This window comes from Rana temporaria, chromosome 6, assembly GCF_905171775.1.
Source record: "Rana temporaria chromosome 6, aRanTem1.1, whole genome shotgun sequence".
In the NCBI taxonomy this organism is placed as follows: domain Eukaryota; kingdom Metazoa; phylum Chordata; class Amphibia; order Anura; family Ranidae; genus Rana; species Rana temporaria.
Window position 1 is genome coordinate 65,568,280 of NC_053494.1, and position 17,672 is coordinate 65,585,951.

Genomic DNA, 17,672 nt, shown 5'->3' on the forward strand with positions numbered 1-17,672 from the left:
CAACAGATGGAATATCTGGGACTGGTCTTCAATACAAACAGAGGCCTGGTCCTTCTACCCGAACGAAAGAAGGCAGAGTTGGTAGCTTGCGTTGGCAGCGTGATGAGATCGTCATCGCTAACGGCGAGAGACTGTATGACCCTACTCGGGATGTTCACTGCAGCAAGCCCAGCCATCCCTTGGGCAAGGTTCCACACAAGAGCCTTCCAGACAACCTTCCTGAACCAATGGGATGGTACCTCTCTCCACCAAAGGATCCTCATTCCGAGTGGGATTCGACAGAACCTAGCCTGGTGGAAGTCATCAGAGAACCTGTCGCGGGGCATGCCCCTCAGCCCCGGGGACTGGGTTCTGATAACTTCGGATGCCAGTCTCCGGGGCTGGGGTGCTCACTGCCTCGGCAGGCAGGTGCAGGGGCTTTGGAGCAAAGCGGAATCCCGACACTCCAACCTCTTGGAGCTGCAAGCAGCATACATGGCCCTACGGGCGTTCGAGAAACTGATACAGGGTGCTCGAGTCAAACTAATGTTGGACAACAAGACAGCAGTGGCATATATAGCCAGACAGGGCGGAACCAAGAGCTTGCCACTTTTGCAGGTGGCAACCAAGATATTTGTTTGGGCCGAAACACACCTGGAAGCCCTAACAGCAGCTTATATTCCGGGCAGCCAGAATTCCATCGCGGATCATCTGAGTCGGGACTTCCCCGACAAGAACGAATGGGCCTTGAACTGGAAGTTCCTAGAACCAATATTTTCCGAGTGGGGGACACCCTCGGTGGATCTGATGGCGACTCGAGCCAATGCAAAGGCAACTCAATTTGTCTCCAGGTTCCGTTGCAACAGGTCCTTGACCCAGGATGCATTCTCCATTCCATGGGATTTTCCCCTAGTTTATGTTTTCCCGCCGGTGCCGCTAGCAATGAGAACTTTGTTAAAAATTGCGAAGGAGGAGGTCCAGACAATAATAATTCTTCCCTTTTGGCCGCAGAGGCCATGGTTCCCTCTACTCCTACACATGGTGTCGGCTCCCCCGATACGGCTACCGCTAAGGAGGGACCTCCTATGGCAGCGCCAATGGGTACACCCCAACCTGAACAGGTTGCAACTGACGGCCTGGCTGCTGAATCAACCAGACTCCAGGCACAAGGCATCTCAAAGGAAGTAATTTCTACACTGTTAAAGTCTAGAAAGACCTCAACCAACGTCACCTACAACAGGGTCTGGGCAAGGTTTACAACCTTTGCATTGCAAGAAAATTTCTCCTCACTGAATCCGAGTGTGGCACAGGTACTGGACTTTTTGCAATCAGCTTTAAACAAAGGCTTGGCGTATAGTACGTTGAAAGTACAAATATCAGCCTTGTCGTGTTTTACAGGGCATAGATGGGCAGAAGAACCACTAGTAAAACAATTTTTAAAGGCAACCTTGAAAATAAATCCTCCAAGAAAGTGTCTGTTCCCGGCATGGGACTTAGGCACAGTGCTAAAAGCGTTGCTTCTACATCCTTTTGTACCGGCAGAATCTTGTCCATTCTGGTTTCTAACACTCAAGTTGGTTTTTCTCACCGCCGTAACATCGGCAAGGAGGGTTTCGGAGCTAGCGGCCCTGTCCAGTAAAGAACCGTACTGCATCATTCTTCCGGACAAAGTAATTCTGAGGCCTTCACCAATAGCAACACCCAATGTCGTTTCAAGATTCCACCTTAACTGGGAGGCAGTGCTACCCAGCTTTACATTACCTCCTAGGCAGGAAGAAGAACTTGACCTTAGACCTCTGGACATGGTCAACCTTTTCTCAATTTACCTACACCGTTCTCAACAAGTACGCAAAACGGATTCCCTTTTTGTCCTACCATCGGGACCTAAAAGAGGACAAGCGGCTTCAACAAGAATAATCTCAACCTGGATCACCAAAGTAATAAAGCTCACATACGAGAAACAGGGGCTGACGCCTCCACAGGCAACTAGAGCTCATTCTACCAGAGGGGTGGCAGCCTCTTGGGCAGCATTTGCCAAGATTCCGGTTGAAGAAATTTGCAAGACGGCTAGTTGGAGTTCCTGCAGGACCTTCGCTACGCATTACAGTCTAGACGTAACGTCATCTAAGGCGTCTAGGTTCGGAAACGCTGTGGTATCGGCACCATTTCAGACAAAATGAAAAAAAAAACAAAAAAAAAAAAAACAATAAATATATTACTTAAGCAGCATTTATAGTTGTCGTCCGAGTCTTATATATATTCCCGCCCTAAGGTGCTAAATCAAATCCCATGATGTGCTGACGGGAGGACTGGCCAGGAAAATGGAAAATTGTTATCCTTACCTTCGGTAGTTTTCCTTTCCTGGCCTGTCCTCACGTCAGCACAGCCTTTCCCTCCCTATAGTCTGTCGTCCGCCAAAGTAGTGGAACAAGGACTGGGAGGAGGGGCCCCCTACTTATTAGCTAAAAGAAGGTGGTACTGGTGGACCAAAGGAGGGATTAACCCATGATGTGCTGACGTGAGGACAGGCCAGGAAAGGAAAATTACCGAAGGTAAGGATAACAATTTTCCATTATTTAGAGAGCAATATGAAATCATCCACAGCAGCTAGTCATTTTCAATGTCCATAGTTTTCTTAAGCAGTAAAAATCTAATTGATCAGTATGGGTTCTTTCCATTATACTGTACATTGCTTGAAACAAAAAGTATATCTTCACCAACTCCTCTGAAAACCATGACTTTCATTGCACCGCTAATGTTCTTTAGTCACGTGCACCACTTTATACATAAAGGGGCTTGCTTACATTTAAATATGTATGGATGTGAAGCTACACCACGTGAAATCATAATTTTGACACTTGCAGGGGTCATGTGTTTACAGATGACATTATATTGTCTAATGTCTAGCTAAAGTTCGCTTGTCTTTTAGGTTTAGAATCTGTTTAAGCAACTTTCATTGGACTTTCATCATTACCTATTAGACCCCATTCACACCTAAGCGACAAAACGCCCGACGCGGGACGCTTCTGTCGCTAGAGGTGAGAATTCCCATTGCCGTCTATGGAGATGGTTCACATCTCATAGACGCGCAACGCCTGTCGCCTGAAAAAAAGTCCCGGACCCTTTTTTTCAAGCGACACGCGCGTTTTCCCATAGACAGCAATGGGAATACTTTAGAAAAAAAAAAAAAAAAAAAGAAACATTTGTAATCGCGGCAAATCTGCCGCTACACGCGTACGCGGCTGTCGCTTAGGTGTGAATGCAGCCTTAACACCAGCCTGATTTTACCCACACAACCAAGGAAATACAAGATTGGAAAAAGCAAATTCCACTAGATATTTATGTGTAAATAGTAGTGCATAATTTCTGGAATTAACACCTATTCAAGTAAAATATTTGGGGCTAGATTCAGGTAGATTGGCGCATCTTTATACCGGCGTAGCGCATCTTATTTGCGATACGCTGGTGTATATCAGAGAGGCAAGTACAGTATTCACAATGCACTTGCTCCTAACGTTGCGCCGGCGTAACTTAATTTAGTCGGTGTAACCTGGCGTAAATGTAAGTGGGTGTGACTTTATGCAAATGATGGTCGGAACTTGGAGTAGTGATATACGCCCGGCGTATCCTGAACCGAGCATGTGGACGTATGATCGCTCCCCTGTGCGCATGCTCACAACTACGCTGGCCCAACTTCCTGTGATACCCCAAACCTATAAATACGCCCAGACATGCGCCTGTCCGGCGCAAAAGTACATCCTGAAGGAAAGTACTTTTGCGAGGCAATGTCGGCTGGTGCAAATACCCAGAGGAAGAGGAAGGAACGGAGGAAGAGGAACTATTGCCCAGAGGAGAGGGCAATTATTGTTGCGGGCATAGTTGAAAACGACAAGTTTCTCCATGGTGCCCTCAGTCACCAGACAAGTAAGGCCCGTAAAAAGGAGATCTTGACACAGCTCAGCCTGGAGGTCAGTGCTGTGGGCAATGCTACCAGAACCACACAAGACATTCAAAAAAAGATCAATGATCTTAAAAGGAAGGTCCGGGAAAAGCTGGGTGCTATTGCATGTCATGCCAGGGGCACAGGAGGAGGACCACCCTGTACTGTGCGGTTGACCCCGGAGGACGAGTTGATCGCACAGTGCCTGCAGCGTGAGCAGGTGGAGGGCATGGAGGGGTACGACTCTGGACACCAGGCCTAGAGGACAGGTAAGTGTGTTTTATCTCCTATACGGTGTGTAGCATGTGAGGGGGTGGAAGGGAACATGTGACAAGTGTGTGGGTCCACCAACATGTGAATGTTTTGTGTCATCCACAGATGTGCAGGAGGGAGCTGGGCCTTCGTCGGCTGCAGGGCGACCCACGCCATCCAGGGTTGAGAGTGCCCATACCTCTCCCCTGGAGGAAGTAGAGGAGCAGCACGGGGACCTGGAGGATGCCATTTTTCTAGTTGAGGAAAATCCCAGCATCCCTGAACCCTCTCAACCCTCCTCCCCCATCCCTTAACCCTCTCAACCCTCCTCCCCCATCATGGGACCCTCTCAACCTTCCTCCCCCATCATGGGACCCTCACAACCCTCCTCCCCCATCATGGGACCCTCACAACCCTCCTCCCCCATCAGTGAACCCTCCCAACCCTCCTCCTCCATCAGGGGAAGCTCCACACGGGCCTCCCCATATGCACGGCCACAAGCCTCTCCTGCCCCCAGGAAGGCCACCAAAAAAACGCGAGGGGTTCCAGAGGCCATCCAGGAAACCCTTGCGAGGGATCAGGCCCGCCAGACCCAGCATGTGGGGGATGTTGCACGGGACATCAAGCGGGTCGCAGACAGACTGGCCTCCTCGACCCCGATCGCTGAGTCTTTGGGGGATATCAGCGCCAATTCTGCAGTAGTGGCAACCTGTGTTGGGGAGCTGCAGGCGACGACCTCCCGCCTGGTGGCTGAGGTCAAGAGCCTCAAAGTGGCTGTTAAGGCCAATACGGCAGAGGTGAGGCACCTGAGGCGGCAACAAAACGTCAACAACACCCACCAGCTGCGGATGGCGTTGGAGGGCAGGCAACCAGAACCTGCCAGGATTGGGAGACGTGAGGAGAAGTCTCCAGATGATGCCCCACCCCCACCTGAAGTTGCCCCCATGCAAGTGAGGAGGCAAAGACGGGGCACCAGGCAGAGCCCACGACGGGGAAATTTATTTTTTCTTTTTTATCTCCGGTGAGGAGTTTTATTTATTTTTTATCTCCAGTGAGGAGTTTTATTTATTTTTTATCTCCGGTGAGGAGCGTTTTGTTTTAATACTGCACACGGTCAGTAGTGCAGGCTACAGTGTGACTGGTGTGTGAATGTGGGGGGTGACACTCCTGACAGTAAGGGGTGTCACCCTCGGTCGTTGGGGAGAATTTATCCCCACGACCCGTGTGAATGTGGTATGAATGGTCAGCAACATAATTGGAGCCTTGCCATGGCGTTGCTGCTCCCAAGTCCTGCATGTTGGGCTAATCCAATGTGATGTGGGGTGTGTGCTAGGGACCACAGTGGTGTGCATGCGTGCATTCTCCTTGTGCCATGATGAATGTGTGTGTTTAACGTGCAAACATGCCTACCACGAGGCATCTCCTGACTGCTGTTCCCTCACGAGACGGGGTAGCCTGGGTTAGGGGGGGGGACTGTGTGGTTCGGGGGTCAGGTCATCACGTAGGTCAATCTCCAGGCCCTTTCTCATGGCGTAGTTGTGCAGAATGCAACATGCACCAATGATCTGGCACACAAAGTTTGGGGAATACAACAGGGTCCCCCCGGACGTATCCAGGGATCGGAAACGGGACTTCAGGACGCCAAATGTGCCTTCCACCACTGCACGGGTACGTTTGTGTGCATCATTGTATTTTTGTTCTCCTCTGGTTTCTGGATCCCGGAACGGAGTCATGAGATGGGGCCCAAGTGCAAATGCCGCGTCACCTGGAAGGGAAAAGACAGGAGGATGTTAGTCGTGCATGTGCCCCTCGTGATGTCTGCATCATGGGGGACGGACAGTAATGCCTGACACCCATGTCACTCACCAACCAGCCAGCTGTTCCCGTACACGTTCTGTTCGAATTCTGTTGGGATGGTGCTTTGACGGTATATGTAGCTGTCGTGGCTGGACCCAGGGTGTTTGGCACGGACGTGCCATATGAGGCATTGGGCATCGGCTATCACCTGTACGTTGATGGAATGCCAATGCTTACGATTGCGATATATGTGTTCTGTGTCATTGGGGGGCCGTAGTGCCACATGGGTGCAATCAATGGCCCCACGGTGTGTGGGAATCCTGCAATTCTGAAGAAATCCACCATTGCCTTATGCCGCAGATGCTCCTGGGTGGGTTTGCTGATGTGGTGGGACATGCGTCTCAGGATTGCGGGGACAACCTGGACCACACATCGGCTCATGGTGGATTGTGACATCCCAGCCACAACTCCACTTGTACGCTGAAAAGATCCACTGGCGAGGAAATGCAGTGTTGCCAGTACCTTGACTTAAGTCTCTTACGCCGTTGGATCGTAACTGCATATTTACTAATAATCTTTTTTTTTTTTTTTTTTTTTTTATCTTAATTTTTCTTTATTGTTTTCCAAAAAGTTAGACATATCTACAGATTTATATGTTTACATAGCTATAGTTTACATTGTCTGGTACAGTTACATTGTATTTCTACATATAGCCAAGCATATTTCATTTAAATTCCTTAATTTACCCCATCCCCTCCCTCTCTTCTCCCCCCTCCCACCCTCCCTATTAATATTATAAATTTATTTATAAAAAAGTAGAGGCAGATATCTTGGTCTAAATTGTCTTTTGTTTGGTTGACAGAGAGTGAAAAAAAAAAAAAAAAAAAAGGGTAAATTGAGAAAGAGCGCAAAAAGAGAGATAAAAAACACAAAAAGGGAGAAAGGGTCTAATCTCAAAGACCTGGAAAGGGAATCCAGCATATCCAAAGCTGGAGAGAGCGCTATTAGATTAATTTATACTTGTCATTCGGCTTTATCATCTACTGGGATAAGAGGGGGTTTATGATCCCCCTATAGAGACTATCTCTCTACAGATATTCCCATTTCTGTCAGCCAAGGCTCCCACACACTTTTCTAAACCTGTTGTAGTTTCCTTGCTTAATAAAGGCCACCCTCTCGCACCAAATCAGAGCATTGATGTTTTCAACCCAGTTCTCGACTGTTGGAGGAACATGCGCTTGCCATCTCTGTGCTATTAGCTTCCGAGCTTGGAAGAGGCACCTAAGCACGCTTTCCAATGCTCCTGCAGGGATTCTATGTTCTTCCGTGTCCCCTAGTAGGCAAGTTCTGGCCTCCGGCTCTAAAGAGGTCTTAAAGATTTTATTAATCCTATTTATCACTTCTATCCAATATCTAAAAAGCTTGGGGCATCTCCAGAACATGTGGATAAAATCTCCAGTTGCTTTGCATCTGGGACATTCATCATTTGCATTCCAGCCTAATACAAACATTTTTTTAGGGGTGTAATAGACTCTGTGCAGTAGAAATAGATGGGATAATCTCTGCGCAGGGGCAACTGACACCAATGTTCCTCTCTGTAAGATTTGGTTCCACTGCTCAGAGGTTAGCAATCCAATGTCTCTTTCCCATCTTTCTCGGCTTTTAGAGACCCCGGTTTGACTTATGGCATTAGCCCCCAATTTCCCGTACAGTGCAGAAATTTGACCTTTTGTAATATTAGTCTGAATCATTTTAAGGAGCTCAGGGGTATGGGTCCTAACCATCGGATGGATCTTAAATTGGGTTTGGAGGGCGTGCCTGACTTGTAGATAATTAAAGAATGTTTTATTTGGTATGTTAAATTCACTCCTCAATTTCGAAAACGTTTTAATTAAGTCTCCCTCATACATGTGTAATACCCGTGTTATCCCCTGATTCTCCCAGATCTTAGGGATTTCAATATCTTTAAGTTCTGTCAAGTTTTCATTGTGCCCAAGGGGGGCATACCCAGTTACACCAGTATATCCCAGTAAAGCTTTAGTAGTTTGCCACACCTTGTTGATTAGCTTTACAGTTGGGCACTGATGGTGAAGTGAGTCTGCCTCCAGGGCTTCTATTAGGATTTTATGTGGGGACCTTAATAGGATTAATCTAAAGTCTTTATTACCCGAATTTTGAATACCACAACCCACCATGTGTTGCAACTGAGATGCCAAAAAATATGTTCTAGGGTGTGGGACCGCCATCCCCCCCTCCTTCACCGGGAGCTGCATAGTCTGCAGTCTAATTCTGGCCTGGCCTCCCTTCCACATTAACTCCCTGAATAATGTTTCCATTCGTTTGAACCATATTTGGTTCACCCAAATTGGAGAGTTGTGGAGAACGTACAGTATCTGGGGTAGCCAGATCATTTTTATCAGGTTGCATCTCCCAGCTACAGAGAGGGGGAAGCGGCCCCAAGCATCCTTCTTTAATCTCAGTCTCAACAATAGTGGAGCTATATTATTGGTGGTGTACTCCTTAACTTCACTAGTGATCCAAACCCCCAAATATTTCAATTTTGTTGATATTTTTGTTGATATTTTCAACTGGGGCATTTCGGCGATTGTCTGGACCCCCAGCGGGTCTAATGGGAGTAGGGCCGACTTATCCCAATTCACACTTAGCCCCGAGAATCTTCCAAACTCCTTAATCATTTGGACCACTGTAATCAACGAGCTATCCACATTTCCTATAAAAAACAGGACATCGTCCGCAAAAAGTAACTGCATATTTACGCTGGCCGCTAGGGGCGTGTACGCTGATTTACGCTTTAAAATATGTAAATTAGCTAGATACGCAAATTCACGAATGTACGCCCGGCCGACGCAGTACAGATACGCCATTTACGTTAGGCTTTTCCCGGCGTAAAGTTACCCCTGCTATATGAGGCGTATAACCAATGTTAAGTATGGCCGTCATTCCCGCGGCGAAATTTGAAAATTTTACGTCGTTTGCGTAAGTCGTCCGTGAATGGGGCTGGACGTAATTTACGTTCACGTCGAAACCAATACGTCCTTGCGGCGTATTTGAAGCAATGCACACTGGGATATGTCCACGGACAGCGCATGTGCCGTTCGTGAAAAACGTCAATCACGTCGGGTCACATAACATTAACATAAAACAAGCCCCCCCTGTCCCACATTTGAATTAGGCGGGCTTACGCCGGCCGATTTACGCTACGCTGCTGCAACTTACGGAGCAAGTGCTTTGAGAATACAGCACTTGTCCGTCTAAGTTGCGGAGGCGTAACGTAAATCGGATACGTTACGCCCGCGCAAAAATAGGCGGATGTACGAGAATCTGGCCCATAGTGTATAGTGATCCTAAATAAAGGAATTTTGACTTACCTGTAAATTCCATACCTTAAAGTTCAGTACAGGACACATGCTGTAAATACGCGGGGTCACCATTCATTTAAATAAAACACACCCACATCATCCCCATTTGAATTAGGCGGGCTTACGCCGGCCCACATACGTAACTTAGGGCGCAAGTTCTTTCTGAATACGGAACTACGCCCGCAGAAAGATACGCTTATCTTTCTGAATCTAGCCCATAGTGTGCAGAGGATATATATGCATCCCAGGTGTTGTATATATATTTATACACTGCATTGAGTTTAGCTAGATCGATTAATTTACTGACAGGCAGGCAGGTGATTGTGCTAGCTGCAGTATTTCCACGTGGTGTACTGTCTGTGTCCTTACAGTGTGCACCTAAAGCTACGTCAATAGATTTGCTGGTGTTTCTCATATTAATTCCTAAAGGCAGTAGAGCTGCACGATTCTGGGAAAATGAGAATCACAATTCTTTTGCTTAGAATGAAGATCGCGATTCTCTCACGATTCTCAAAAAAATGCATGGTGCTTTTGTTAGCATGCATTTTTGTGATTTTTATTTTATTTTATTTTCACGCACATAGTATGTGCCTTGCTGCAGAACAGCCTATTAATTTGAGAATGAACTGCCTGCCACCCCTCAATAGCACCAAAGTGCATGGGCCTTTTTTTAATTGTATCTATTAATGCCGCTGCATCAAAATGCATGGTGCTTTTGTTAGCATGCATTTTTATTTTTGTGATATTTTTTTTATTTACACACATTATATATATATATATATATATATATATATATATATATATATATTGTAAGATTGGGGTTATTAGACTCCAGCGATAGATGTGTTTTCCAGTGAGTACGCCAATCCAGAACTGAGTTTTTAAGGGCTTGGTAGCCCACTTTTATTTAGAAAACACGAAAGTTCACAAATAAAATAGTAGGCCTCGCAGGGGGTTCCACCATTCCTGTATCTTGACAAATTCAACAGTTTAGCCTCCTGGCTTTCACACACTTGCCATCCGGCTGTTTCAGGCCTTTAGCCTAGGCCTAGTTCTGTTCCTCAGAACACACAGTTTCCTAACGTTAAGCTCAAACCTGGCTTTCTTCTGTCAGCGTCTTGCTGCTCAACTATGCAGCATCTCTGACTTCTCTCAGAGATTTTGGGAGTCACCTGACTCCCAGCACAGACCTCCTGTCTGTAGGGTGGGGCCCTGAGCTATAGTCAGGTCACAACTAAATACTGAACACACAGATGCGTAATTAGTGTGTCTTTCTCTCCAACATATGGCGTAACCCAGCAATCTTTCCCATAGCACAGGGTCCCACCCGCACATATCCTCCCCTCCTGTTTCGAACCGGAGGGAGGAACACATAGACCCATCGTCAGAAATGGGACACCTCCGTGCCAGCCATTGGCTGCGTAGGCCCATTTTTTCCGGGTATGTTTCCACCAACACTTCATCGTGACGCCTCTGTGCCAACTATCAGCAGCAGGAGTCCTAACCTGCCCCACCTTTTCTCTAAAGGGGCACGCCACCCACATCTTCTTCTGGTTGTGCTTCCACCAGCACTTCTTCCTGAACCGTGGGCTCCCACTAATCTCTCTATCCCTTCTACCATCAAGATCCTTCTTTTTCCTCCCCCAGACCTACTCTCCTGGGACTGTTGGGGACCAACTTCCATGTAATCTGTCAGGGACTGACCGCTTTCACTACCTGACGCAACATTAACCAACAATATTTGTTTCTCAGGTTCACTAACCCCTATGTGGTTACCTTTGGCAACCAAACCATCTGAGATCAACACCACACCATTCTGTTCAACCTCACTAGCAATGTTCCACAAAGGGTTACTCAACTCAACACTGTCACCGTAACCTCTTGTCCCCTTCTTTGCTAGGACAACGTCTCTGCGTGCGCTCGGTGGCCAGGCTGGGGAGACTACCTGGATCTATAATATCCAGCCTGTCACCCAGCCCAGCAGTTGATTGCAGATGTATCGTAAAAAAATAAAAATAAGAAGAAAAAGAAAAGCAAAGGAACCACAGATCCCAGCAGGGAGCCAGGTCCTTCTCCTAGACTAGGCAGAAAAAAAACTGAGCTGCCGGGAGCAGAGTGGAGGGTTACTGCCAGTAAGGACCGCCGTGCTGTGCTTGTTTTTTTTTTTTTTGTTTCTACCTAGTCCTACTCCTAAAGGTGGCGATATAACCCTAAGGTCGAGAATGAGGGCTGTGTCCGTCAATGAACGAAAGAGAAAATAACCTTTAAAACCATATTTCATGGCTTATTAAAACATTGTGGGTGGTTAGATATCTGGTACTGTATCTGAGACAATGCCTATGACATATTGATATTTGCAGAAGATTTCACCAAGATTTGCCAACAAATCTCTAAGCACACAAAAAAGCAGATAGTCATGTCTATTGGATCCATACATACAGTATATACATCTAGCAAAACATGTTCCAGATATTATGGGAATGCACTATGCACTAATGAGAAACTAACCATGATTCTTATTGGGTATACCCCATGTATTGATCCATTATCTTCACATTACTATCTGCTTTTCTGTGAACCAGCCATAAGTATAGCTTACATCATTTATGTATCGATTACATCATCGATAATAGTGAAGGTATACACTTACTGTAAAGGCTTCTACTATCCTTGTCTTGGAAATATATGGTAGATAGAGATTTGTTGAAAAATCTTGGTGAGCGCTTTCTGCGAATATTAATATGCCTTGTCTCAGATACCAGATGACCAAAATGTTATAAAATACCATGAGATGTGGTTTTAAAAGTTGTTTCAATAAACAGACTTTGTATGGGAGATTACCTTCAGCCTCTCTCTTACTTTTTTTTTCAATTCACATCTTCAGTTGTCTTCTACAACTATTAAAATCATGCTCGTCAAAATTCATACATCAGATACTTCAATGAAAACTGGGAACTTTCTAAAACGCCTCTCCTGAAAATGCAGGATATATTTATAATATGTACACAATAAAATCTGTGTGGCCCAGACAAGCCAATAATTACCTGTAAGAAAAAGTATAGTAAACCCAGAGGTATAAAGGCTACAGCAGCCAGAGGCGTGGCTATTGCAATGACCAGTAGTATCTCCAATATGGTTAGGGAGATTAATATAAACATCATTAACATATGCGGGATGATATTATCTATAGTGTCCATTTCCTTTGCAAATCGGTTGGTTAGGTTTCCACTAGGTGTTCTTTCAAAAAAGCTCAGGGGGCACCTCATGATGCTGTACAAGAGCTTGCAGTGAAGCTGACGGGACACTGACACTCCTCCAACAATTATAGCGCTAGATGCTATATATATACATAAAGCTGTGGAGGAAAAACACAAAGTGAATGCATAACTCTGGTCAAAATTTTAAATCATATATTAAAGTGATAGTAAACAATCACCTTGTAAAACAACCCATTTAGTTTAAAACTGAAATGAAAGGCAAAACATTTGTGTATAGATATAAAAAAACATTGGCCCAGATTCAAGAAGCAATTGCGCCCGTGTAACCATAGGTTACACAGCGCAATTGCTTACTTGCTCCGGTGTAACAAGTGCTCCTGATTCAGGAACCTCGTTACACCGACTGCAGCCTAAAATCTGCGCGGCATAAGGCTCTTATGCCACGCAGATTTTAGGCTGCATTCTTGCGTGGGCCGCTAGGGGGCGCTCCCATTGTGATCAGCGTGTAGTATGCAAATTGCATACTACCACTGATTCACAAACTTGCGCGGGCCTTGCGCAAGCCAGGCACGGAGTTTCCGTACGGCAACTTTAGCGCAAGGCTGCCCCTTCTAATAGTAGGGGCAGCCAATGCTAAAGTATAGCCTCCGCTCCCGCGACGTGAAATTTGAATTTCACGTCGTTTGCGTAAGTGATTCGTGAATGGCGCTGGACGCCATTCACGTTCACTTTGAAGCAAATGACGTCCTTGCGACGTCATTTGCCGCAATGCACGTCGGGAAAGTTTCCCGACGGAGCATGCGCTGTACGCTCGGCGCGGGAGCGTGCCTAATTTAAATGATTCCCCCGGCGGGATCATTTACATTGCGCGCGCTTACGCCGGGCAATTTTGCCGGCGCGCCCTCGCAATTTACGGAGCTACTGCTCCGTGAATCGAGGGCAGCGCAAAATATTTGCGGGGGCGCAGGGCAAAATCGTTGCCCTGCTCCCCCGCAAATATCGCGCAAATGTACCTGAATCTGGGCCAGTATAAATAACCTTTTTATAAGTGATCACATAAAATCTGTTCTCAACTGCATAAGAGCTAGGGGAGGAGAAAACAGTAAACTGAACTCTCCAGTGAATTGCTGTGCAGGGGGGAGGTGTCAGGACACGTCTGATCATTGGAGGAGAGCAGGCCGAGTTCCCAGCAAACCGTTCCGTATGGAGATCGAGCAGTGGAATGAGCGGCGGGAATGAGCGGCGTGCCGACGTCATCACCCTCCACTGCTTGATCCCCATACGGACGGGCTTGCCTGTTTGCGGCCTGCCGGCGCAACAGGCTTAAGGCTCTTCTTTTTTCTACCAGTGTGTTTTTATGTATTGTCCAGTTTTAATAAAATACCAACGATTTTACACTATCGAGGCTCCCCCCTTTTTTCTTTGCATGTCCATCAACAATTAACGCTGTGTATTGTGCTGATCGATGAGGCTGTGAACACAGGGGCTTCTATTATCCAACTGGGATTCATTATATGTGGTTATAGGTCACCTGTTATAGGGGACCAAGTTGCTCTGGTAAGCAGATCTACATATATGGTGGTGTACTAACTACTAGTAATTAGTCAAAAATGGGGGTTGGCAAACCGCTGATGACAGGCAGGAGACAGGTAAATTGCATCCCTTCCTTGACGACCCCGTGACCTGGACAGGAGCTGTGGTGGCATTTACTGGAACCGACACCCTTACCTGGTCACCAATGACTATTTTACATGGATACAATTATACTCAAGGGGGTAGATTCAGGTAGCAATTACGCCTACATATCCATAGATACGCAGCGTAATTGCTAAGTGGCGCCGGCGTATCGACTTTCTGTATTCAGAAAGCTCGATACGCCGACTGCAGCCTAAGATATGACTGGCATAAGGCTCTTATGCCGTCGTATCGTAGGCTGCATTCTTACGCTGGCCGCTAGGTGGCGTTCCCGTAGTGGTCAGCGTAGAGTATGCAAATTGCATACTCACGCCGATTCACAACCGTACCCGCGCCCGGCGTTCGAATTTTACGTCGTTTGCGTTCGTCGGTTTCTGCGTAAGGCTGCTCGTGCTATTAGCAGGCGCAGCCAATGCTAAGTATACCCGTCGTTCCCGCGTCGCGATTTTTGAAAATTCTGTCGTTTGCGTAAGTGAATCGTGAATGGCGCTGGACGCCATTTACGTTCACGTTGAAGCAAATGACGTTGTTGCGACGTCATTTACCGCAATGCACGTCGGGAAAGTTTCCCGACGGAGCATGCGCACTACGTTCGGCGCGGGAACGCGCCTAATTTAAATGATCCACGCCCCCACGGGATCATTTAAATTACGCGCGCTTATGCCGGCCACTTTTACGGAACGCCCCCGCAAATTACGGAGCTACTGCTTCGTGAATGAAGCGTAGCGCACGTAATTTACGGAGGCGTAGCGTAAAAACGGTACGCTGCGCCTCCGTAGTAGTGTGCGCCCCTACCTGAATCTACCCCAAGGTGTTTGACATGCAAAGTGGCTCTGTACTTTTTCTAGGTAAGGAATAATTCCTGAATAAGCTTTCTTAGTATTGTTTATCTTAAGGAGTATTTCAAATAGCCATGTAACTAATACAGTATAATTTTAGTAAGACTACAACCCTCTGTGTGATATAAATTTAGAGTCCCAGTCCAACCAATTGTATTTTGACATTATTTAATATGTGCATGCAATACACATCTGTTATAACATACTGTACATTTATCAACTTCATTATCAAATGTGAATTGCTAAAGAGCGTATGCCCTTTGAAATCACTAAATGTGTTTATAAAAAAGAAAGTAGACATGTCATAGTGCAGGCTAGGTAGCAAGTACAACAATGTAAATGCATACCTCCACATGCTCATGTGAATCTGCAATGTAAAAATAAGGCTGGTCTTCAGGACTTTCCTTGCCCTTGTGTATTCTCTTTTACTAAATTAAGTCAATTGCATTTAGTCAATAATAAGAGACATTACATTTTACAAAAAATAAAAATAAATGTATATATATATATATATATATATATATATATATATATATATATATATTCTCGTAAACAGAAATATAACATTTTCATTTTACATACCTTGCACTGTGCCCAGTACACTGTACACTACCAGTCTCATGGCAGTGTTCTGTTGGGTACCATTCACAGGTGGATCATCAGCCCACAGCCCAATCCAGTAATTATGCCCCAGGGCTGATAACTGTTGAATGATGAAAAAGGCTGCACTTGTAATCAAATACCACTTGCCCATAATTCTGCAGTACTCCAAATACACGGTTAACTTGACCTAGAAATAGCATATATATAAAAGATTAGTAAGAAAATATTTCTATAATATAAGAAAATATAGGACATAACCTAGTCTATAATGAGCCTACGTTCGCAAAGAATTGAGAATGATACAAATTTTAAAAAATGATATACATTGGCCCGGATTCTCAGAGAACTTACGACGGCGTAGCGCCATGTACGCCGTCGTAAGTCCGAATCCGACCCGTCGTATCTATGCGCCTGATTCTTAGAATCAGTTACGCATAGATATCCATTAGATCCGACAGGCGTAAGTCTCTTACCCTGTCGGATCTTAACTGTATTTTTTTTTTGACCGCTAGGTGGCGCTTCCGTCGAATTCCGCATCGAGTATGCAAATTAGCTAGATACGCGAATTCCCGAACGTACGCGCGGCCGACGCAGTAAAGTTACGACGTTTACGTTAGGCTTTTCCCGGCGTAAAGTTGCCCCTGCTATATGAGGCACAGCCAATGTTAAGTATGGCCGTCGTTCCCGTGTCGAAATTTGAAAAAGTTACGCCGTTTGCGTAAGTCGTCCGTGAATGGGGCTGGACGTCATTTATGTTCACGTCGAAACCAATGTCGTCCTTGCGGCGTACTTTGGAGCAATGCACACTGGGAAATTCCACGGACGTTCCGCAAAAATGTCAATCATGTTGGGTCACAGTAGTTTTACATAAAACACGCCCCCCCTGATACAAATTTGAATTAGGCGGGCTTACGCCGGCCGATTTACGCTACGCCCCCGCAACTTACGGAGCAAGTGCTTTGAGAATACAGCACTTGCCCGTCTAAGTTGCGGCGGCGTAACGTAAATCGGATACGTTACGCCGCCGCAGAGATACGCCGCTGGACGTGAATCTGGGCCATAGTTTTTACCTACTTTATTAACAATATTTAACTATACAAGTAAAGCTTGCCATAGATAGAATTGTAAACGAAAATTCTGAAGAAAAGTCCTAAGGAAATTTGTACGAAAATTCTCAGAACATTCGAATGACGTTAAAAAGATTTTCTTTGTTGTTAACATTTAATTTCGGAATGAATGGACTTTACTGAATGAAAACCACTTAGTGTTACAAATTAGTTAATTTGAGAAAAAATTTCCATCCTGCCCTTCAAATCTTCTCTTCACTGTGGTTGAAAACAAACTCTGATTTGACCCCACTAATGATTAGAATAACGAACATTGGCCCAGATTCAAGTAGAATCGCGTAATATTTGCGTGGGCAAAGAGCAAATTTTTTTCTCTGCGCCCACGCAAATATTGCGCTTTGCCCACGATTCACGGAGCAGTTGCTCCGTAAATTGCGCGGGCAATATGCTAAGCAGCCGGGCGCAAGGCTGCCTAATGTAAATGATCCCGCCGGGGGCGGGAATCATTTAAATTAGGCGCGCTCCCGCGCCGAGCGAACAGCGCATGCTCCGTCGGGAAACTTTCCCGACGTGCATTGCGGCAAATGACGTCGCAAGGACGTCATTTGCTTGTAAGTGAACGTGAATGGCGTCCAGCGCCATTCACGGTTCACTTACGTAAACGACGTGAAATTTGAACGTCGCGAGCGGGAGGCGCAGCTATACTTTAGCATTGGCTGCGCCTGCTATTAGCAGGAGCAGCCTTATGCTAAAGGCGCCGTACGGAAACTCCGTACCTTGCGTACGCAGGGCCCGCGCAACTTTTGTGAATCGGTGGTAGTATGCAATTTGCATACTACACGCCGATCACAAAGGCCGCGCCCCCTAGCGGCCAACGCAAGAATGCAGCCTGGGATGTGAAG

At 46.1% G+C, this 17,672-nt stretch overlaps 1 protein-coding gene across 2 annotated transcripts in view; it reads right to left on the reverse strand.

Annotated features, from left to right (window-relative positions):
* Positions 1–17,672, reverse strand: part of LOC120943546 (multidrug resistance-associated protein 1-like) — a 264,397-nt gene that overhangs the window by 39,485 nt on the left and 207,240 nt on the right. For both annotated transcript variants that reach the window (XM_040356912.1, XM_040356911.1), the window contains exons 23-24: positions 15,683–15,890; positions 12,393–12,703 (exon numbers count right to left, since the gene is read on the reverse strand). In XM_040356912.1, the coding sequence (XP_040212846.1) occupies positions 12,393–12,703; positions 15,683–15,890 (519 nt within the window). The remainder of the gene's footprint in view (positions 1–12,392; positions 12,704–15,682; positions 15,891–17,672) is intronic.